The sequence below is a fragment of the Rhinoderma darwinii genome, chromosome 9 (genome assembly GCF_050947455.1).
Source record: "Rhinoderma darwinii isolate aRhiDar2 chromosome 9, aRhiDar2.hap1, whole genome shotgun sequence".
Taxonomy (NCBI): Eukaryota; Metazoa; Chordata; class Amphibia; order Anura; family Rhinodermatidae; genus Rhinoderma; species Rhinoderma darwinii.
The window spans coordinates 26,931,306-26,956,048 of NC_134695.1; the positions used below are offsets into that span (position 1 = coordinate 26,931,306).

Sequence of the window (24,743 nt, forward strand, 5' to 3'; positions counted from 1 at the left end):
AGGTGTCTTCAAATTGCTAATTAGCCAGCTCCATTTTGGGAGTGTTTTTACAATGGCAGCTGGTAAAAGGCTAATGATGACAGTCAAGAGGGAGACCCTGTGGTGAACAAGCGCGCCGTTAGTACATACAACATGATTTTTTGCGGAAAAAAAGAAGCATCTTGTCAATTCTTTGGCACATGAAGCGCGCCAAATGTTCCCATAGTCAATGGGAGTAATACTTAAGCGCCAAAAAACTTGCAAAAACGTCTAAAAAGCCCCCTGTAAGACGATATCACTGGCGGACAACCCATACCAGTGATATCGTCTTACAGCGAGCGTGACAAAGGCCGAGGTTCGGCCGAAACGTCTTTACCAAGTCGCTTTCCACCTCAACTTTACCATCTTTTGTTGCAATAAAACTTAAATTGGTTTGCATCTGGATCTTTTGCGTACCTCTGTGTGTGCTGGGGTTATATATTTCCAATATTGTGGGATTCTCGTCCCTACCTTACTAGCACCACGCCAATTGATTGAGGAGTGCATCCCAATATCTATTTTTGATAGAAGTAAATGGGAGTTCCGGAAACAGCGTAGCATGCCGAGCTACACTGTTTCCGTAGCTACCGAGTTTTGGAAATATCGTAACTCGCCATGCTACGCTGTTTCAGTAACTCCCATTCACTTCTATGGGAGTTACCGAAACAGAATAGCTCAGCGAGCACTCGGCAGTTTCCGTAACTCCTGACCACCTAACCAGGAAGTAGCCGGGAGGCAGCGAAGCCAAGCACGCTAGAACGAGGTTTAGGGGGCCCCGTTCTAGAGATAGGTGCGGGTCCCAAAGGTGAGACCCGCATCTATCAGACTTTTTTGGCATATCCTGTGGATGTGTCATAAATAATATCCAAGATGGGAAAACCCCTTTCCAGCGGCCAAACGAGCGTTTACAGAACGCGCATTCCCGATAACTGCCCTGTGTAAACAGGGCAACGATCACCCAATGAACGAACAAACGCACATTTATCGGGCTGATTGCATCGTTTTAGATTCAGAAACTATTCTCGTTGTCGGCAGCACATCTACCTGTGTAAACTGGGAGACGTGCTGCCGACATGATAAAAATGTATGAGGACAAACGATCGTAGTAACGAACACTCGTCCCCACACTAGCTCCTTGTGAAAGAAGCAAACGAGCGCCGATCACACAGAAGGGAGCAGGGCTCCTAGCATCATAGTTATGTACAACGCTAGGAGTCCCTGCCTCTCCGTGGAACTGCTGTCCCATACTGAAAACTAATTACAGTACGGGACAGTTGTCCCGCAGCGAGGCAGGGACTCCTAGCGTCGTACATAACTATGATGCTAGGAGCCCGGCTCCCTGCACTGTGTGTTCGGTCCGGGACTTGCGGCCGAATTACGTTCCGTCCTTTACGGACCGAACATGCTCGTGTGAATCCAGCCCTAGGGTAAGTTCACACGCACTATTTACCGACGTAATTCGGGCGTTTTTTGCTGGAAATACTGCTTGAAAGTGTCGGCAAACATCTGCCCATTCATTTGAATGGGTTTTACGATGTTCTGTGCCGACGGTCATTTTTTTTACGCGCTGCTGTCAAAAGACGGCGCGTAAAAAAGACGCCCGCGTCAAAGAAGTGTCTGTCACTTCTTGGGACGTAATTGGAGCCGTTTTCCATTGACTCCATAGAAAAACAGCTCCAATTACGTCCGTAATGGACGCTGCGAAAAACGCCTGCACATGCCATTACGTCTGAAATTCAGGAGCTGTCGTAACGGACGTGCACGTGTGAACATACCCAAACAGACCAGAGGGTATGTTCACACGCAGAGTCAGAAACGTCTCAAAATACGGAGCTGTTTTCAAGAGAAAACAGCTCCTGATTTTCAGACGTTTTTTGTGCCACTCGCGATTTTTGCTGCATTTTTTACGGCCGTTTTTGGAGCTCTTTTCAATAGTCTATGGAAAACAGCTCCAAAAACGTCTCAAGAAATGTCCTGCACTTCTTTTTCGCGGCCGTTTTTTTTACGTGTAAAAAAACGCCGCGAAAAACGCTCCGTCGGAACAGAACGCCGTTTTTCCCATTGCAATCAATGGGCAGATGATTGGAGGCGTTCTGCTTCCGATCGTTCGGCCGGTTACGCCCCGAAAAACGGCCGCAAATAGGTCGTGTGAACATACCCTCAAGGAATTGGAGTGTAGTGGCTCTCAGCCTAGGTTTAGAACGGACATTGGGAGACGGTGCAGGGGAGACGCTCGCTGTTGTTTGATGGTTGTCTTCAGTTCTAACCTTCACAGAGACACGATCATACAATAGGCGACGTTTAACGGCAGAGCAATGTTTGGTTACATAGTAAGTTCACACATTGACATTTATATTCTACTTGTGCTCTTCCAGGAATATGGCGGGATTACACTTTCTTCTATAATCATTTGAATTGTGAGAATTTTGAGTATTCATTCCAGAGCTGAGCGCAGCACGGCTGGACAGAAAGCTCGATATCCCCTCACAGCTGCGAGAAGCCACGTCATCACTTGATCTCCGTGCCACGTAATTCAATACCGCACTCGAGTTCCCGCCTCAGCCACAAATCCCAGGAGCAGGCGTAAAACGTAAAAGCAAGAGCGTCAAGCGGAAGAGGCGGGGCCAACGACGGAAGAAGATTTTGCGGCCATCTTTGTTGAAGGCAGGCAAATCCTCATTGAACTAACGTCTTACTTCGTGTGTTGATGCTTATAAGAAGGTGAGGGTAAGCCGCAGTATTAATGAGATAGTCGGGTATAGAATTGGCTTCTAGCCGTGTCGAGATTCTCTGAACACACGCACACACTTCTCTCCGATTTGAATCTCAGTTTTCATCTTTTTTTTTCGTTTATTTAACAGTAGTACCAATAGATAATTTAAAGTGTAGCTAAATGTTTGACAATCTTCTTACATGGCATAGTGACATGTCAGAAGTTTGGATTAGTGGGGGTCCCAGCACGGAGACCCCCACCAATCGCAAGAACGGAGCAGCTGAAGCGTTCGTGTGAGCGCTCAGCTGCTTCGTGTCTGTTCGGCTTTTTCCGGAAATGAATGTATCGTGTACGGACTCCATAGAAAGTCTATGAGCCTGTACTCCGATACATCGACTTTCCGAAAAAAGCCGAACAGACACTAAGCAGCTGAGCGCTCACACGAACGCTTCAGCTGCTCCGTTCTAGCGATTGGTGGTGGTCTCAGTGCTCGGACCCTCACCAATCCAAACTTCTGACATGTCAGAAGTTTGTAAAAAGTTTAGCTACACTTTAACAAATTATTTTCTTTATAAAATAACTTTTTAACATATATTGCTATAATAATTGTAGGTAATTTCACAACTTTTAACCTCTGCAAATACTTTTTTTTTTATCAGGAACACAATTGGAAAAATGTATATCTAATTGATTATAGCTTCTGTGTTCCCCCGGCAGGGAACAGGTTAATAGAATCTATACTCAATGATGCACTGCCATCCCTCTCTGCCCGTCACCACCTCAGCCGGTCTCAGACATTGCAGGCGAGAGCAGTGTAAATTGCAGCAGGGCCGGGCAGACAGCGCCGAGCGGGCACTTTGGAGAGAGATTACATCATAGTGTCTGAAGTCTGAGCAGGGCCCTGTCAGTACCGGCCCCATGATGGGGTTTTATTTCTATAAATGACATTAAAGAGGCTCTGTCACCAGATTTTGCAACCCCTATCTGCTATTGCAGCAGATCGGCGCTGCAATGTAGATTACAGTAACGTTTTTATTTTTAAAAAACGAGCATTTTTGGCCAAGTTATGACCATTTTTGTATTTATGCAAATGAGGCTTGCAAAAGTCCAAGTGGGCGTGTTTAAAGTAAAAGTCCAACTGGGCGTGTATTATGTGCGTACATCGGGGCGTTTTTACTACTTTTACTAGCTGGGCGTTCTGACGAGAAGTGTCATCCACTTCTCTTCAGAACGCCCAGCTTCTGGCAGTGCAGACACACAGCGTGTTCTCGAGAGATCACGCTGTGACGTCACTCACAGGTCCTGCATCGTGTCGGACGAGCGAGGACACATCGGCACCAGAGGCTACAGTTGATTCTGCAGCAGCATCAGCGTTTGCAGGTAAGTAGCTACATCGACTTACCTGCAAACGCTGATGCTGCTGCAGAATCAACTGTAGCCTCTGGTGCCGACACGATGCAGGACCTGGGGCAGGAAGTGAGTGACGTCACAGCGTGATCTCTCGAGAACACGCTCTGTGTCTGCACTGCCAGAAGCTGGGTGTTAACGAACAGAAGTGGATGATACTTCTCGTCAGAACGCCCAGCTAGTAAAAGTAAAAACGCCCCGATGTACGCACATAATACACGCCCAGTTGTACTTTTACTTTAAACACGCCCACTTGGACTTTTGCAAGCCTCATTTGCATAAATACGAAAATGGTCATAACGTGGCCAAAAATGCTCGTTTTTTAAAAATAAAAACGTTACTGTAATCTACATTGCAGCGCCGATCTGCTGCAATAGCAGATAGGGGTTGCAAAATCTGGTGACAGAGCCTCTTTAAGGCCGGATTCACACAATCGTGATTAGACCATGAAAAACGACCGTGTGTCAGCCGCATTTTATGGCCTGACCACGGTACGTTTGAACGGGACTCCTGGCATCATCATTTAGGCTACATCCATACGACTGAAAAAAAAATGGTCATTAAAAACTGATCAACTGTCAGTATTTTCTTGTCCGTTTTGCATCAGTGTCTCCAAACGGATTTTCTTTGTCGTTTTTTTTTTTTTTTTTTTTTTTTTTATTGGTCCCAATCCCCTGAAAACGCCACAGTGCCCCCATATAGTGACAGTGCCGCACCCCCACATGTAGATCGCAGCCCCACCCCTCCCTTGCAGATAGATAGATATTTTTATGTATATGTAGTTGGGGCTGGGCCGTGTAATCAAATTAATTTGCCCTCAAGGCCTCTGATGATTCAGTTTTTTTACAGAATCATTGAATCGATTCTCTAATTGCGCCGTTCTGCAGGAGGAAGCTTCGCCTCGTCACCTGCCTGGTCCGTCCCGTCTGAAAGGCTGTGCCCAGTTCTGTCCCCGTCTGCTCCTTGTTCTGTCTCTGCTTGCCCATGACACTGCTCTGAACAAAATGATACAGTACGGAACAGCAGTTCCGTGGGGAAGCAGGGACTATAGTTTCACACTGCCCTAGATAGTGCCACCACCCCCATGTAGGGATGTCACGATACCAGAATTTGGACTTCGATACCGATACTTTGTGTAGTCTTGCGATTTCGAAACCAAAACGATATTTTGGCAACAATAATAAAAAAATAAAAAAGTTCTTTCATTTTCTGATGTGAGGCGCGAGGTGTGATGAATTTAACCTCCATGTGCCTCACATTAATAGTAATTAACCCCATTATGTTTCTCAGTCATAATGGGTTAATGTGTGAGGTACATTATGGGGTTAATTACTATTAATGTGCGGCACATGGAGGTTAAATTCATCACACCTCGCGCCTCACAATAAGTGAAAGAAAGCAGTTATTATTTTATTTTTTACAGCGTACACCTAAATTTCGCAAAAAAAAATAATTTTTTGAAGGTTGTTACGGTCGTGACGATACCAAATGTGTGTAGATTTTATGTATTGAGACTTTTATTTTAATGTTTATTGTAAAAAAAGGTGTGTACTTTTTTTTTTATTTAAAATTTCTTTGTTTTTACGTTATTTTTAAACTTTAATGTACTTGTATATATCTATATGCCAGTACATTAGCCGGTGTATGGTTAATACACAGGCAGTTGTTAGGACATACCGAAGTATGCCCTAACAACAGGATTCCTGTGACGCGATCCAACGGGCATCCCCCCTTCTCATTTTCCGCTTGAATGCTGCGTTCAGCTGTGATTGCAGCATTCAGGGGAATAACGGCGGAGAGGAGAGGTTTCTCTGATCTCCGCCGTTATAGAGCGGGGCTGCAGCTGTGTAGTACAGCCATTGCCACGCTCCTGACCACAAGTGCGCGCGGTCAGCATGAGGTGATGCGGCCGGCGCTGCACTAATGAGCGGTGGTTCAGGCACTGAAGACAGAACATGGGGGTGTTTTGGAGTGCGCCCGCCATGTTCTGTCTCCAGTGCCGCAGATCATTAGTGCAGCGCTGGCCGCATCGCATCATCCTGACGGCGTGCACTTGTCAGAACTCAGGAGCGTGGCAATGACTATCACACGGCCGCAGCCCCGCACTCATACATTCATGTGTTACAATGCTAAGCTGTGCGGCCACGCAGCTTAGTATCGAAATACATGAAATAACAGTATCGAACCGTTTAGGGATAAACCGTATCGAAGTTTCGATGCATCGTGCATCCCTACCCCCCTGTAGATAGCACCACCACCCCCGTAGATTGTCGGCTACGCTCTGGCTGGGGATTCTGCTCCTAGAGGGAACTACAGTGGTGCTATCTACATGGGCACTATATGTGGGGGTGTCATAGTATCTATATGGGCACTGTGAGGCACTATCTACATGGGCACCGTGGCACTATCTATTTGGGATCTGGCACTTTCACTTTATATTTGGGCACTGTAGCACTATCTACATTGGCAATGTGGTGTTTTCAGGGGGTTGGGACAATAAGAACCCCCTGACTAATGAAATCCATCTTTTTTTTTTTTTTTTTTATCGCCCATGAAAAATGGATGACAAAGGGCCATAGAAAAAGGTTTGAACCTCTTCTCATCTAGAAGGTGGTTATTCTCGTGATGGTGACCTCTATCTAGAGGGTTTCTAAATTGACAGCCCTGTCTTGTCATTCCCAATGTTTAACGCTCCATCACTTCGTACAGTGCCTTTCTTTTTGACCAAGTTGGCCTTCACCTTAATGAGGATATTGTTTTGCCATCCTTCTACCCTGTGACGGTACATCTTAAGGAACGCTCTCTTCACAATTTGTATGTCGTAAGTGCTTTGCGGGCCGCTCTGCCTATCCCTAACTTCCTCTTTCCACAGATCTGATTCCATATTTGTGGTTCTGGAAGGTCAGAGAAAGTAGCATTAGAGCCCGCAAACCCTATTGCTTGCTGGATTCGTTTAAATATTTGCGAGGTCTTACGTACGTGTCAAGCGGAGGGAACCCCAATGCTCATAGCAGCCTATTCCACCAGGGTGGTTGGTGCCTCCTGGGGTGTGCGCCATCAGGCTTCTGCTATTCAGGTGTGCAAGGCGGCTGTCTACCTGGTCATCTCTGCACAAATTTCCCAAGTTCTACATGGAGTTTACTTCGCTTCAGCGGATTCTTCCCTTGGTCGCAAGGTTTTGCAAACATCTGTAGAGTGGATGATCCTTTTATTCTTCAGTTCCCACTGCTTTGGGACGTCCCACAGTCCATGTCCCTCAATTAGATGAACGAGACAGTAGAATTTTTGGAGTACTCACTGTAAAATCTTTTTTTTTTTTTTGTCCAGTCCAATGGGGGAAACCGCTCCTGCTCATTTGTTTCTACAGTTAAGGCCTCATGCACACGACCGTATTTTTTCCCACCCGTAAATACTGGCGTAAATACGGGTCTGGTGTCACACGTATTCCACCCGTTTTGCACCAGTATTTACGAACCCGTGCCCGTAAATATGGGTCCGGTGTCACACGTATTCCACCCGTATTTACGAGCACGTTTTTGGCGGCAAAATAGCACTGCACTAATCGGCATCCCCTTCTCTCTATCAGTGCAGGATAGAGAGAAGGGACAGCCTTTTCTGTAATAAAAGTTAAAGAAATTCATACTTACCCGGCCGTTGTCTTGGTGACGCATCCCTCTCTTCACATCCAGCCCGACATCCCTGGATGACGCGGCAGTCCATGTGACCGCTGCAGCCTGTGATTGACCTGTGATTGGCTGCAGCGGTCACATGGCCTGAAACGTCATCCAGGACGTCGGGCCGGATGTCGAGAGGGACGCGTCACCAAGGCAACGGGCGGGTGACCGGACTGGAGGAAGCAGGAAGTTGTCGGTAAGTATGAACGTCTTTTATTTTTATTTTTTTACAGGTTTATACTGATCGGTAGTCACTGTCCAGGGTGCTGAAAGAGTTACTGCCGATCAGTTAACTCTTTCAGCTCCCTGGACAGTGACTATTTACTGACGTCGCTTAGCAACGCTGCCGTAATGACGGGTGCACACATGTAGCCACCCGTTATTACGAGAGCTCCATAGACTTCTATGGGCTGTCCGTGCCGTTATTACGGCCTGAAATAGGACATATTCTATCTTTTTCAACGGCACGGGCACCTTCCCGTGAGAAAACGGGAAGGCACCTGTCGCCAATAGAAGTCTATGAGCCCGTTATTACGGGTCGTGATTACGACCCGTAATAACGGGAGTTTTTACGGTCGTGTGCATGAGGCCTAACCTAGTTCTCTGAGAATAGGAAGAACTTCAGAATCGACAGCTGGGACTAAACTATATTCCAAGCAGCAAAGTTTTTCTTTAATTTTTTTAATGATCTGTAAGCACTTGACTCCATTATAGCCGTAGTGTATCTGTACATAACCTATCCTTTGGACCCTTCCAGTGCTAATAGCACTACTACATTATAGGCGTTTTCTGCGGCAGGAAAGGGTTATGTGTTTGTGCAGTAATTTGCTTAGTAAGTTTTTGTTTATTTTGTTAACTATTCCTTTTTACTTCCCAGTAGGGCTAAAGAACGAGACATTCCAGATACCTGGCTTTTTCTTCTGGATTTTTCAGCATGGCATTACAGGGTGAGTAAGACTGTCTTAGGGGCCGTTCACATATGTCCGGCGTCCGCTTCAGTTTACCTCCGGCATGTTGAAGAAAAGCCGGAGGCAAACTGATGCTAGAACGTATCCCATAGCATTCTATGGGATCTGTTCTGGCATGGGGGACATCAGTTGTGGCGTCGGACCTCCCTGGGAGCCAGATCTAAATACGTTACCTGCAGCGTTTTTGGTTCCGGCTCCCAGGGAGGTCCGGCACTGTATCCTATCTATTTTAATGGTGGCTGGATGAACATCGGGTGCTGCCATATCCACCTTCCGGCAGCACCCGGCGGGAAGGTGGATGTGAGCTAGGAGCGCAATCCCCGATCATAGCATTGCCGTTGATTCCGCTCCAGGCAGAGACCCTGACGACTACCCTCCCACCCAAGGCCGGCCCCTGGGGGTGTACGACCTGTGCCATTGCACGTGGCGCATCACCCCAGCAGGTGGAAGGGGACGCTGTGCTGGCTCCCTTCCCCTGCTTAATTCAGAAACGCTCGGGCCCGGCGACACGGCAGTCGCGTTACAGCCCGGCCGCTTCTTCACTCAGTGGCGTCGCTACCGCTGTAGCAGCCATAGCGGCGACATCGGGCAAGCGGCACTGCTAACTGCCACTGCGGTTCCTACGGCGGTCCAGTATAGCAGAGCAGGGAGGTATCTCCTCATATATCATATATGGACAACAGGAGCAACTCCTGAAGCGGAACCCCCGTACGCAGCGTTGCCGACTCTGTGACCGGGGATTTCACTCAAGCCAGTAACGTCACTGTCCGTAAATGGGCTCAGACGATAGAGGCTTCTCCTGGAGTGGAATCCCCGGTCACAGCGTCGGCAACGCTGTGTATGGGGATTCCGCTTAAGGAGTTGCCCCTGATGTCACTGTCCATATATGGACAGAGACATCAAGTGGAGCGCTCCAGGAGCGGGATCCCCGGCCAAAGGTGGATTTCGCTCCTTCAGGGAGCTTCAGTGGCGCTATCTACAGGAAAAGGGGGGGTGCTACCTACAAGTGGGCTGTGTGGCGCCAACCTACAAGTGGGCTGTGTGGCGCCAACCTACAAGTGGGCTGTGTGGCGCCAACCTACAAGTGGGCTGTGTGGCGCCAACCTACAAGTGGGCTGTGTGGCGCCAACCTACAAGTGGGCTGTGTGGCGCCAACCTACAAGTGGGCTGTGTGGCGCCAACCTACAAGTGGGCTGTGTGGCGCCAACCTACAAGTGGGCTGTGTGGCGCCAACCTACAAGTGGGCTGTGTGGCGCCAACCTACAGGGGGGCTGTGTGGCGCCAACCTACAAGGGGGCTGTGTGGCGCCAACCTACAAGGGGGCTGTGTGGCGCCAACCTACAAGGGGGCTGTGGCATTATCTACACTTAAAATTCATCTGTTTTTTAAAAACTTGTCAAAAACGGAAAACTTGGAATGGGTAGAAAACGGATGCAAAACGGGCGTAAAAAACGGACCTAGATGGCGGTTTTTAACACCCAACACCCGAACCCTGTTGTGTGAATCCCTGCGTGTTGTGGCGTGGGTAGGAGATGCAGGGTGGTATTGGGTAGCTGTAAAGGCGCCAAAAACATATACTCACTGAAGTTATGGCTGGTGCTTTTGGTGTCTTTTCAGGCTCCCATGTCTACTTTGAAGATTTGACCTGAGGTCAGTGGACAGCAGCTGCCTTCTGGGCTCTCCCTCTTGGCGTTGCGCTGAATATGACACATGTAACATTACAATGTGTGTGTGTCAGACTTCAGTGTAGCGCCAAGGCTGGAGCAGAGAAGGAGAACCCTGACATGGAACACAACAAGTATCTAAACTATCATGTATCCAATCTATCACAAACTATGCACCACTTTGAGAGCAGAAGTTTTAATTGGCAGAGTAATTCAACCAGAACTATATATATATATATATATATATATCTACACTATAATACAGCTGTTCTGCGATCTTGTGTGCCATCTTTTTATTTTTGATTTCTTGTATCTTCTACCAGAGTCGATTCCTTATCTTTGTTCTGGGCTATTGTCTTCCTATCTCTGTTATCTGGTCTATTTTCTATATTATTATCTTGCTGCCTTCTACTTCCAATGCAATTTGTTTTATTTTCTGCCTCCTTTTTTTATTCTTACAGGAGATGATGATACGTGGTCTCCCCCATCTGAGTCCGATATGAAAATATTAAGAGCCCGACGTGAGCGCGAAGATAAGATTAGCAGGATGATGGGAAATTACTTATTGAAGGGATACAGAATGCTTGGAGATAGCTGCGAGACATGTGGCGTGAGTGAGCGCTAGGTAAACACCATACGGTTTTCTAGCCTATGTACATTGTACTCATTTATTTTTTTCCCTCCCCCTTTATATCCTCTGCAGACTATATTATTACAAGACCGACAGAAAAAATTACTTTGCATCTCGTGTCAAGAGCTTGATTCCGATACTGAAAAGGACAACCCAGGTATTTTATTATTTTTAATTATGGTAATGTTTCTTGGTAATGCTCTATTCACACTTGACATCAACAGTGAACTTCAGAATTGCACCAGCAAACCCACAACAAAAATTGTTCTTAGATCTGGCCTGTTTTCTGCTGAAACAAATTATCCCTCCCGTGCAGTACTGCATGTAAAACCACTCATGCTATTTAACTTCATAATGACATCTGCTTTACATATTTGGCAGATAGGCATTCTAACAATATGGCTCAGGAGTTGTGCCGGCACCATATGCGGCAGCTGACACCTGCCTCCTTGCAGGAAAAATGTGCGCATTTATCTCAACCAAAGCCGGGATAACTACCTATCCTGACCGTTTAACCCCTCAAATGCCGCGGTCAATAGCGACCATGTCATCTGAGCGGTTATCGGATGGGGGTTCTCTCTGTACCCTGATCGTGGTGTGCAGAGCAGTTGCCATGGCCTCCAGGTTAGCCTTCTATGCTTTATTATTAAGCCCTGCCAGAGGACAGAAAAAAAGCCATACACTGCAATACGTAAGTATTGTAGTGTATTGCATGAGCAATCAATCGCATAGTAAAGTCTCCTATTGCAACAACAACGAAAAAGTAAAGAAAGGTTTAACACCTTCCCGACATCCGCCGTATATATACGGCGCACGCCGGGTGGAGGAACATGGAGCGGGCTCACGGGCTGAGCCCGCTCAATAGAGCGAGTGTGTCGGCTGTGTGTTACAGCCGACACTTCCGGGTAACGAGCGGGATCCCGTTCGAGCACGATCCCGCTTGTTTAACCCGTTAAATGCCACGTTCAATAGTGATCGCGGCATTTAAATGACTAAAAACGGGGGCGACCCCCCCCCCCCTGTAACGTCCCAACGGCCCCCCTGCGGTAAGATCGGGGGGTGCCATTGGTTGGCATGACAGCCTGGGTGCCATCAGGTCCGGCAGGGCTTCATAGGAGACTGTCAGAATCGCAATATACTGCAATGCATTAGTATTGCAGTATATCGTGCAAGCGATCTAATGATCGCTGGTTAAAGTCCCCTAGGGGGACAAGTAAAAAAAAAACAGTAAAATAAAGTGTTGTTTTTTTTTTTAACCAATAAAAAAAAAAAAAGCTAAAAAAAAAACCTTTTCCCTCAAGCACAATGCAAAAAAAAATTAAAAAGCTAACATAACTGGTATCGACGCGTCTGTAAAAGTCTAAACTATTACATTATATCATTATTTAGTCCGCACGGTGAACACCGTAAAAAAATTCAAAACATCAGAATTGCTGTTTTTTTTTTTTTTTTGTCCCTTCATCTCCCACAAAAAATGAAATAAAAAGTGATCAAAGGGTCTCACGTACCCAAAAATGGTACCAATATAAACTGCAGCTCACCCCGCAAAAAATAAGCCCTCACACCGCTAAATCGACGGAAAAATAAGTCATGGCTCTCAGAATGTGGTGACAAAACTTTTATTTTTAACAATCCGTTTTTTTTCCTTGTAAAAGTAGTAAAACATAAAGAAAACTATATAAATTTGGTATCGCTGTAATCGTATTGATTCGCAGAATAAGGTTAACATGACGTTTTTACCGTACGGTGAATGCCATAAAAACAAAACCACCCAAAATGTTGAGGAATCGCTGTTTTTTTTTCCTATTCTACCCCACATATTTAATTTTTTTTCTCGTTTCCCACTACATTATATGGTACAAATAATGGTGCTGAGAAAATCCACAACTCATCCCGCAAAAAACAAGCCCCGATACGGAAATATTGATGGAAATATGAGTTATGGCTTTTGGAAGGGTGGGGAGGAAAAAAACAAAGTGAAAATCCAAAAAATGGCTGCGGTGGGAAGGGGTTAATAAAAAATACTTTTTGCCATTTTTCACATAAAATGTGAACAATGGAAGAAAAAATTCACCATGACAAAATTGCTGTTTTATGGTCACCTCGCTACCCTAAGAAAATGGAATAAATAGTGATCAGGTCATATGTACCTCCAAAATGGTACCAATAAAGACTACAACTCGCCCCTCAAAAAACACGCCCTTCCCGCTCCATCAACGGAAAATTAAAACCGTTGGTCTCCAAATATGGCGACACAAGACTATTTAAAGTAATATAAATCATACAAATTTTGCATTTACATAATCGTACTGACCTCCAGAATAAAGCGAACATGTCATTTTTGCCGCACAGTGAATGCTGTAAAACTAAAACCCAAAAATATGGCATAATTACCTTTTTTTATTTTATTTTTGTCCCAAGCTACACACCTTTTTACATTATATGGTATATTTTAAATTATTTCATTTAAAAAAAAAAAATACAACTCGTCCCGCAAAAAAGGCAAGTCCTCATACAGTTGTCAATAGAAAATACAAAAAGAGGCGAAGATGAAAAAAAACAAAAATTCACTGTCTTTTTGACAGTGGTCTCCGATCGTATTTAACCCCTCAGATGCGGCAAGTGCCGCATCTGAGTGGTTTGCGAGGGAGGGGGCCGCATCAGAGCAGTTTTCGCGGGGATCTCCTGAAGACCGGGCTGTTCGTAACAGCCTCGGGCTTCAAGGCAACGATCGGAGACCACTAGCAGTGGTCTCCAATCAGTTTTAACCCCTCAGATGCGGCGCTCAATAGCAAGCACCACATCTGAGTGGTTTGGGAGGGAGGGGGCCGCATCGGAGCGGTTTTCCCGGTCATCGGGTAATCTGCCTCTGAAGCCAAGGCTGTTAGCAACAGCCTTGGCTTCAGGGTGATGATCGGAGACCAATAACAGTGGTCTCCGTTCATGTGATCACTGTGAGAACCATTCACAGTGATCACAAAATGAAAAACGAAGTGTTTCTCCTACCGGTCTCTCCTCACACTGGTTACTCTGTATGACAAGAGACAGAGAGAGCATTTTACTGTGACACCAAAGACACAAAATTACAAAAAATGTAATATATAAACTTTATATAAACTTCAATTGTATACCTAGGCTAGGGTTATCCTTAGGGCACGTTCACACATGGCAGAGTTTTTCCGCTGCAAATGTTGGTGCAGATTTGGGGCAATTACGCAACGAATCTGCTCCAACATTTGCATATTTGACAGGTAATTCAGACGTTGCAGAAAACACAGCGGACTTGCCACATATTTCAGTTTTTGCATTGCAAAGGCTGAAATCCGCAGTGAAATTCCGCTTCTTCTCCGCAACAGACAGTGCATGCTGCGGAGGGAAAATTCTGCACCGCAGCCTATGGTCCGCAGCGGAGTTTTCCGCAACGTCTGCACTAACTTTCCTAAAAATGTATAGAAACAACTGTAAAAAACGGCCGCTGGAGAATTCCACCACGTGTGAACGTGCCCTTAGGGTTATTCTAGGTTCTATTCTAGAGTTAGTCTAGGTTTAGCCTAGGGTTTTTGTGTAGCGTACGTGTGTGACGTCTGTCTGTTTGTGCAAAAAAAAAAAACGTTTTATAGTCTACGTGTGTGTGTTCGACATCAGTTTTTTGTGGAGCGTGTTTTTGTGACGTCCGTGTATTTTTGTCTGTGTAAAAAAAAAGTTAAGAAAAAATAACAACATTTGTCTGCGTCTGGTTACAGTCTTTGTTGTACGTGTGTGTAATTACAATGGCCCATAAAAGGTTCACGGTGGAAGAGGCATACGCCATGTTAATTTCTGACTGATTGAAAGCGATACAGAAACCGCAAATGCAAGTGTCGCTGCAGAGTCCACAAAACGAAAAGATTCCACAGCACTGGACTGCAAGTGGGTGCACGCCTCAAATAGACCTGGTCCGCGGTCCTGCAGACAAAGAATGGACAGAGGCAGCACTTCCAAAAAGAGCAAGAGCTATTTATTCACCCATGCGACGTTTCAGTCCAACTGGACTTTTTTCAAGCATAAAAACACACATCAAGTCATAAGTATATAAAGGCTTGCAAAGCCCAATTGAAATTAAACAGTGCTTAAGACAAAATCCAATATAAAATTGATGATACAAAAACAGAATACATTATTGAAAGTTAAATATGAATGCCAGTGTACATGTGAATATACAAAGTGATAAATAAGGGACTAGTACATTAAAGTGTTAATGACATGATGACTCACCCAGAAGCTGCAGAGTCCACAAGCACAGGGCATGTCGCAGAAGTACCACAAAACACGGCCCACTCTATTCCCCCAGGATACATTGAGTGGGTACCCACAGAGTCCTTTTCCCCTAATATCCCAGAATTTATTGCCACACCAGGGACAAATATTAATGTGGAAAATTTTCCAGCTCTCTTTTTTTTTTTTTTTTAAATATTCATTACAGATGAACTATTGGAGCTGGTTGTTAACCAAACCAATCTGTATGCTCGCCAATTCATTGCTGAAAAGCCAACGTCCTCCTATGCAAAGCAGTGGCACCCCACAAATACTGGTGAACCTAAAAAAAAATTGGGGCTCATCCTCAACATGAGGTTAGTGAAAAAGCCCTCAATCCGGTCATATTGGGCAACAAGCCCTACACATGCCACACCTGTTTTTCCAGCCGCTATGACCAGAAGCAGATATGGAGTGCTAATGCGCTTCCTTAATTTTAACGACTATCACCAGCCCCTCCGTAGTGATCCAGGCTGTGACCACCTGTATAAAATAAGGCCCCTGATAGAAGGCGTCCTTTATGCTGGTGTACAACCCCGAAAAAACCTAGCGGTGGATGAATCGCTGATGAGTTACAAAGGCAGGCTCTCATTCCGCCAGTACATCCCCTCAAAGAGCAAAATATGGGGTTAAAATCTACAAGCTCTGTGAGAGCGGTACAGGCCACACATCTGCCTTTAGAATCTATGAAGGCAAAGACCGTGATATTACCAACATTTACTTTCACCCTGTTTTTGTAGGGAGAACCAAAAGAGGAGGATTGCTTATTGGATAATGTTTCACTGTAAAGATGCAGCAATACAGTATTTTCTGGAAAAACCTATTTTTTATTTCTTTCCACCTATTAAAAATACTGACTATACCCCTAAATGAATATTAGCAGGACATTTCTACTTGTCAAAATGACCTGCAGTATCAAGGCAAATATAGCGTGGTTCCCTAAAATCAGCTCTGGCGTAAAAAGGCCTCCAAAAGCCAAAATGGACTCCTATGATATGCCCTATAACGGGTCCTTATAATAGATTAGACACACATATTTGTTATCACCGTACACGGGAGAAATAGCAGAATGTGGAAAGGTGTCACTTTTACCAGTATTGTCATATGGTGTTTTGAAATGGCTTACGAAAAGTGACACTTTTGTAAAAAAAAAAAAAAATGCAATTTACATTTTTTTGGGCCCAAGTTTGGACAAATTCTGTAAAAAGTGTGAAGGGTTAAAACAGAAATTGAACCGCTAGAAATAGACTTTAGAGTGTCTAGTTTGTAGAACACAATGTTTTTTTTTACCATGATTTATTGGACTTCAAGTCCATTACCCATAAATTAATACCATGGTGTAAAAAAAACTAAAATAAGACATTTTATTGCGCAATTGAAAAAAAGGGGCACTTGTGTTTTAGACTATATTTCTGGTCAAAAAAAAGAAATTACAGCTCCAAGTCCGTTGTCCTTATGATCAGGATAAATGAAGAAATATATTTCAATACATTTGTATGATACAATTACTTTTCTTTTCAAACTGTTACATTTTAAATGTTGAAAAATCTAAATTTCTTTTTTTTCTGTCTTTCCACGGCTATAAAAAAAAGTAACAAAAATTTTACCTATATATATATATATATATATATATATATATATATATATATATATACCACAGAAAGGAAGCACTACATGTCCCAAGAAAACTGCAAAATTCACATCGATACATAACACATACAGAGTTATACTGCGTTACATCTGTGAATAGCAAAACTGCAAAAATTGCTCTGGTCACTAAGGTTTAAAACACCTTCGGTATTAAGGGGTTAAGAAAAGGATATACCATCGCAACCGCCGATTACAAGAGGCTGCTTCTGCATTTTCTTTATACTGTGCTGCTTCCAACCGGGTGCTGTGCAGAAGACTGAAAATTCAAATGAGTGAACCCTAGTAGCAGTACCTGCACAGCACCGTCAATTACCCAGTTCTCAAAAAAAAAATAGAGGCCACTGCTTTATTAATGCTAAGGCTCCTTCTACTGTTGAGACCACGCAATAACTAGAACGGACTCCCAACAATCTCTAGGTAATGGCGCATTCTAGCGTTTTAGCATACCTTACTATGGTGGGAAAACCCATTTAACGCCTGATCATTTGAAATAAAGCACAACTCCATAGTTTGCAGCCAACTCCCTATGTGGAACTTGACCGGTCACTCTTTGGTGGGAGTCCCAGTGCCCAGGCCGCCATTGTCTGTCATGTCATAAGTGTTTAATTGGAAGCCTCTTTTAACTGCTAGCTCTAGTATGCAATGTCCTATTCTCCCCAACCCATTTGACTTTTTTTTTTTTTAATGTTTTTATTTAGTCCTTAATCCTCAAGCTGCACTGTCTCAGGTGCGAGAGCATCAACTTTCTCTACAAGACAACACTGTCCGTGATATGCCAGCAGCGGTTACCCCTGTAGCCAACTTTGATGTTGGCCTTGTAGCTGCCATTACCGCTACTGATGTTTCTGATCCTGTCGTTTCTGCTGAGGATGCTCTTCTAGAGAAGATAAGCTGGGCCACTCACCAGCTGAAAGAAACCAGTTCTGTGGAGTACAGCTCCCAGCTTTGTGCACTCATTGGCACTTGTGCCCAGAGTCTGAAGTCACTTCGAGATCTCCGACATTGAAAACGTAAGTGGTGCTTTCAGTGAGAGACTAAATGAACTTACTTCTTGCAAACTCCTGCTGATGTCCTTTCCAGTTCATTAACTCACTGGTTGTTTTTTGTGTCAAGTTTGCTATAAATATATTTGTAATTATTAAATATTCTTGCATTGACTTTTTTGCTTTCACGTTTGCTTTTTTTTAGCCAAGTGTTGTATTGAATGTTTTAGCTACTTTGCTGCTTTACAAATATTACTCACGTTCGATCACATTGGATGGATAAAAATAAAAGTATGCTCTCTCATCACCATGGATGTTGGCTCTTTTATACTTTGTAAACGTAATTGTAACTGCCTATACACCATCCAACTGTAGTGTTTGCAATATTACAGTAGATCCTGTATCCTGTACATAAGGGGCTGTTTTGTTTTTTGTTTTTCTCCCACAGATTCTAGTGTACAATTTTTTTATATTTAAATTTTTTTTTTTTTCTTAAACGTGTTTTGACCAAAAAGTATTGTAACTCTTTCACTGTCATTAATGCCCCTGCGTTCAGGTCAAATTTTCCATTTCTGATATACACTTCTTTAAACGATAATATCTTTGCAACCGCTTTGAATATCACTATTTTTACTTTATTTATTTTTTACAAGACTTATGAGGCTTTCATTTTCTAGATTAGTTTTAGTTTAATTCTGTGTTCTAAATTTTTATTATGAGCAGACAACTAAAAATGTGGAAAACACCTTTTTCTCTCTAAATAAATATATATATATATATATATATATAATCTCTCACTGTACAGCTCTGTAATAATTTAGTCTTCTCTCTGGCACCCTGGATCGCTGTGAGGGGGAGAGTGAAGAGGGTCATAAGGCTATATACACACACGACAGTGGGAAAAAAAAAAAGGGCAGTTAACAATGGATCAGCTGTCAGATTTTCATGGCTGTTTTGCATCAATGTCTCTCAAAACTTGAATCCATTTCCTGGTCGTCTGACCATTACTTAATTTTAATCGTTAGGGTTTTTTTTGTCCCAACTCCCTGAAAACACCACAGTCCCCATGTAGATATTGCCAGTTCCCACTGTAGATAGTGCCACACACAGTGTCCATGTAGTTAGCGCCACAGTGTCCCCTGTAGGTAGTCCCCATATAATGCCATAGTGCCACACCCTCTGTATATAACACCCCCTGTAGAGAACACTACCCCCCTGTAGATAGCAACACCCTCCTGTAAATGGCAAAATCCCCCTCCCACAGATAGCGCCACCCCCTTCCTGTAGATTGCACCACTGTAGCTCCCTGTAGGAGCGGAATCCCTCTGCCCGGGGATTCCGCTCCTATATGGAGCCCCTGATGTGTCTGTCCTTTTTTTAAAGAAGTTTTTCAAAATAAAATTGGAACCGTGCTTCCTTTTAAATTACTTTGCTCTGGATCACCGCTTCTCCTTTTCTCTGCTGATTCCACCGTGTGCCGTCACAGAGATCTGGGCGCAGCCTGCACTGAAGACCACCTAAACGGCGAGCTGGAGGATTTCTTCATCAACTTTCTTTGTATTGACAGGATACATAGGATCCCTAAACCCAAACACATTGCATCACAGAAACACGATCGCCCGTATTAATTTCTTTCATATAAAGGATGAATTTCTATGGACACAAATGTTCTGGTAGATCGGGGTACGATTTCAAAGACATAGCCCTGTACCCTGATCTTTCTGCAGCAACTATGTTAAGACGTAGGGAATATGCCTCGCTGACTGAAACTCTACGGGATAATGGTATCTTATATAAATGGGGATTTCCAGTGAAACTCATCATCTCAAAATGGAAACCAACATGTGTGCCTATCCCCAGACGTGAGAGAGATCCTACACTCCTGGGGTCTGTTACCCTCCCACAGAGTCCTCCTTGCAGGAACGCTACAAGACCGGAATTTATAACCTCTTTATGGTCTGATAAGTTCAGCTGATCAAGAAGAAAATCTTCAGACTAGTGAAAATGGAATAATTTTTGCAGGGAATTTGTCGCTGCTTTTCCATGTTCATTGGATGCTACTTCTCTCTTCCTACGTCTCTGTAGCTGGCAGCTATGTGAATTGTCGAACTTTTGCCTCTTTACTCCTTTCCCTGTAAGAGGGAATTTTTTGTGTGGTAAATATGTTGACCTACAAATTCTTGACTTTGTTCTTTAGTTTGTGTTTAGATTTCTCTGCTGTGCTACGTTTGTTACCCTCTCCTTTTACTCTTTCAATTAAGCATACATTGGTTTCCCTACTATAATGAACCGATTGAGGACATCTCCCATATATTACAATGGGTGTAAAATTCCTCTCCATTAATGCCCACGGCTTGAGCTCTCCTTTCAAGAAAGCTCTTCTTTGGAAAGAGGCTTTCAAATCTGCGATTTCTTGTGTGTATAGGAGTCCCATTTATCTCCAAAAGATACTACTTTATTAAAAAAAAATAAGAAATATATATATTATGCATCTAAGGATGTTAAAAAAAGCTGGGGTGGTTATTGCGATAAGGGACACAATTGCATTCAAATGTTTCAGTTCTTTTTCTGACCCACATGGTAGATACATAGTTCTTATATGTGAACATATGTATACATACTATCTCTCTATGCTCCGAACATTGGACAAATTCCCTTTATAAAAAAATTGCTCGCAAAGGCGAAGTCCATACAAAAGGCGGTCTCCTAATTTGTGGTGACTTCAATGTTGGATTAAATGATGATCTAGATCGCACTGCAGGTGGTAATAGATTCCGCCGGAACTAAAGTCCTTAGTTAGGGAGGAGGATTTGTATGACATCTGGAAATACCAACATGCGTCCGAGAGGGATTACACATTCTACTCTTCTCATAGAGAATTCTCCAGGATTGATTTCTTTTTAAGTGATAGGGCAGTATCACTACACTCACTTTCCTCCAGGATTGGCTTGATAACCTGGTCAAATCACGCACCGATTTGAATTAACGCTTTCTGATAAGTATAATGCCATACCTAGATCCACTTGGAGACTGAATACTTTCCTTTTAAAATCCCCCTCCCTTCAATCTTCCATAGCACATGCTTTAAAATATTTTTTTCTTATTAATTCTTCTACGACTTCCACCCCGGAACTTTTGTGGCCTTTTGTGAGGAGTTTATTTATTCAAGCAGCAGCCAAAGCTAAAATGGAAAGGAATAAGGAGTTTGAGATAAATTGCATACACACCATCTTGTCTCATGTGAGAAAAATTTGAAAAAAAACGTAGGGGTTTGAAAATCTGGTGACAGAGCCTCTATCTCCTATTGCAGGTGATCGGCGCTGCAATGTAGATAACAGTAACGTTTTTCTTTTTCAAAAACGAGCATTTTTGGCCAAGTTATGAGCATTTTTATATTTATGCAAATGAGCCTTTCTTATGGACAACTGGGCGTTTTTAATCTTATTTCCAACTGGGCGTGTATTGTGTTCGTTACATCTGGGCGTTTTTACTTGTTTTACTAGCTGGGCGTTGTGAATAGAAGTGTATGATGCTGACGAATCAGCATCATCCACTTCTCTTTGTTACCACCCAGCTTCTGGCAGTGCACAGACACACAGCGTGTCCTCGCGAGATCACGCTGTGACGTCACTCACTTCCTCCCACAGGAACTTCATCGCGTCGGACGAGCGAGGACACGCTGTGTGTCTGAACTGCCAGAAGCTGGGTGGTAACGAAGAGAAGTGGATGATGCTGATTCGTCAGCATCATACACTTCCATTCACAACGCCCAGCTAGTAAAACAAGTAAACACACCCAGATGTAGTGAACACAATACACGCCCAGTTGGAAATAAGATTAAAAACACCCAGTTGTCCATAAGAAAGGTACATTTGCATAAATATAAGAATGCTCATAACTTGGCCAAAAATGCTCGTTTTTGAAAAAGAAAAACGTTACTGTAATCTACATTGCAGCGCCGATCAGCTGCAATAGGAGATAGGGGTTTGAAAATCTGGTGACAGAGCCTCTTTAAATGGAACTTCTATGTTCAAGGGGTTAGGCCGAGTAAGATACTAGCTAAAAGAGTGAAATAGTATACATCCAAAACTAAAATTTCTTATTTAAAGACATCAGAAGGGTCAAAAATATATGATCCTCAAAAGATAACTGAAGGTTTTGCAAAATATTATAGCTCGTTATATAATCTCCAAGATGGTAAAAGCCTCCCAGAAGTGGCTAACGATATGGTTAATTCTTTTTTGTCCCGAGTAAAATTCCCAGTCTTATCCGAAACACAACTCAATGACTTAAATGCCCCTATTACATTGGAGGAAATACAGAACTTAATTCTTCAATCAAAATAAAATAAACCTGGACCTGATGGTCTACCGAATAAATATTATAAAGCTTTTTCAGAAATCCCTTCGCCATACATTTATAGGAATTGCCTCTACTCAAAAGCCACCAAGAAATGCTGCAAGCCCTTATAATTACCCTTCCTAAGCCGGGGAAAATACCAGACTCACCAGCTAATTTTAGGCCGATATCCCTTCTAAATTTTATGCTAAACTTCTAGCTATTCGACTGAATGACTATTTACCATCCCTGATAGCATTGTACCAAGTAGGCTTTGTTAGAGGTCGTCAAGCAAGTGATGGCACTCATAGGATTTTATATCTTATTCAAATTGCTGAAGTTTCTGCAACCCCTGTCTATTTTCATCTCCCTAGTTGCCGAAAAGGCGTTTGATAGGGTTAATTGGCTATATTTGGAGGGGGTATTGGATAAATTCGGTTTTCAATCTTTCAGTAAAACGGCTATTCTTTCACTTTACTCTTCACACGCCTGCCTGTGTCCTCGCTTCTGGTTTCCTATCTAGTTCTATTACTAATGGGACTAGACAGGATTGCCCTTTATCCCCTCTAATATTTACTTTCTGTATGGAACCATTTGCAGAACTTATACGTAGTTCCCAACACATTTCGGGTATTTAAGTAGGTCAGTCTGAACATAAAATAGGTCTGAATGCGGATGATGTCATCCTAACATGTACCTCCCCTATCACATCCTTGACAGAGCTTATACACCTCATCCCACAGTACTCTAAAGTACCGTATTATAAACTAAACATTTCTAAATCAGCAGCTACAGTGCATAGGACACAATGAAAGGCTCCCGACCATTGCCTCTGCCAACCTGGCTCTGTACTGTACAAGTGCAGTTCAGAGCGACCCGGCATAGAAACTGATTTGTAGGGGGAAAGCCGGCGCCATTATGAAGACTGGCCGCACTGCAGGTAAGGTGTGTGTGTCTGTCTCTCTCTCTCACAGCCCCCCTCGCGACCACCCCCCATGTGTGTGTGTGCGTGCGTGCAACAGAGCTCTGTCCTATTTTTCTGCAGCGGAGTCTGCACGGGCGTCGCTGATCCTTCATAGCCGCCTGTACGTCCACGCCGTGCTAAGCCGCTCCGCTTGCTGCTGCGGTCATCTTGATCTGCTCTCCACAGTTACGGTCTCAAGGTCTTCACTCTTGACTGGTGCAGTCCTTCTAAAAAATAAGAACACTAAAAAAAGAAAAAAAAATTACAAATAAACCAATTATCTACAGATCATTTGGAGAATTCTAGTTATTTGTATACAAACACGCCACCCTTCTCTGCCAACTACCCCACACCAAACACGCCACCGCTAATCACAACACCCCCCCACCCACCAAACAGGCCGCCACTTCTCTGCCAACTACCCCACACCAAACACGCCACCGCTAATCACAACACCGTCACCAACAAAAAAAATGTTTCCGGAGAACGAGTGTCAAATACCAAACATGCCGCCGCTCATCTCCAACCCCCCCCCACACAAAACATGCCACCGCTACTCACAACCTACACACAAAACGCCACCGCTACAACGACCCCACACCAAACTTGACGGCACTCTGTCAACTACCCGATGCAATACACACCGCCGCTTTTCACGAAAAAATATGTGTGCATGTATGTATATCTGCAGCACTCTGACCCTATAGCTATGGACAGGATTACATACAGGGGCTCAGCAGACAGTATCGCACATGATGGGATTAGATACAGTGGCTGAGCAGACAGTATCACACATGATGGGATTAGATACAGTGGCTTAGCGGCCAGTATCGCACATGATGGGATTAGATACAGTGGCTGAGCAGACAGGATATCACATGATGGGATTAAAAATAGTAAGGCAGGTAGGAGCAGCACAAGTGCAAATTACCAAATAAATGGTCGGTGCTAAGCTTCAAATGATAGGAGTGACTTCTCCCCATATGATGTATAACAAAAAGACAAGAGCATGGAAGCAGCACTCACGAAGAAAAAGTGAAGTTTATTCAACCAACAAATGCAACGTTTCACTTCCTCAATGGAAGCATTTAAGCAAACAGTGATAGTGTCACACGAGTATAAATACAGAGAACACAGTTAAAAAAACAAGAGTTTGTGATTAATAGCAATTTATACAAAACATAAAAATCGCACAATGTGACCATGTACCAAAAAACATGTGATTTAAGAGTCTCATCTGGACATATAATAATAAAGATTACAAATGTGTACTATCTACCATATCCATGTAAACACGTATGTTCTGTAGATTAGGTGTCATTAGTGATTAAATAATAAAACATAAAAACAGCTGACACTCACCAGACTGAGTTGAATGCAAACCTCATGGACTGAATGACTCATGTGCTAATTACCTGAATCTGGGCGTTTCACACGCCG

At 43.6% G+C, this 24,743-nt stretch overlaps 1 protein-coding gene across 5 annotated transcripts; it reads left to right on the plus strand.

Annotated features, from left to right (window-relative positions):
• Nucleotides 1-2,563: 2,563 nt before the first annotated feature.
• ZNRD2 (zinc ribbon domain containing 2) lies at nucleotides 2,564-18,309 on the plus strand. Of its 5 annotated transcripts, none has more exons than XM_075836890.1 (5): nucleotides 2,564-2,745; nucleotides 8,690-8,759; nucleotides 10,906-11,054; nucleotides 11,148-11,232; nucleotides 17,717-18,309. In XM_075836890.1, the coding sequence occupies exons 2-5, from the start codon at nucleotides 8,747-8,749 to the stop codon at nucleotides 18,022-18,024; spliced, it is 555 nt and encodes a 184-aa protein (XP_075693005.1). In that variant the 5' UTR covers nucleotides 2,564-2,745; nucleotides 8,690-8,746; the 3' UTR covers nucleotides 18,025-18,309. The 5 variants fall into 5 exon arrangements, with proteins under 5 accessions (XP_075693005.1, XP_075693007.1, XP_075693004.1 ...); XM_075836892.1 differs by having other exon boundaries at nucleotides 8,693-8,759; XM_075836889.1 differs by having other exon boundaries at nucleotides 2,564-2,739.
• The last annotated feature ends 6,434 nt before the right edge of the window (nucleotides 18,310-24,743 follow it).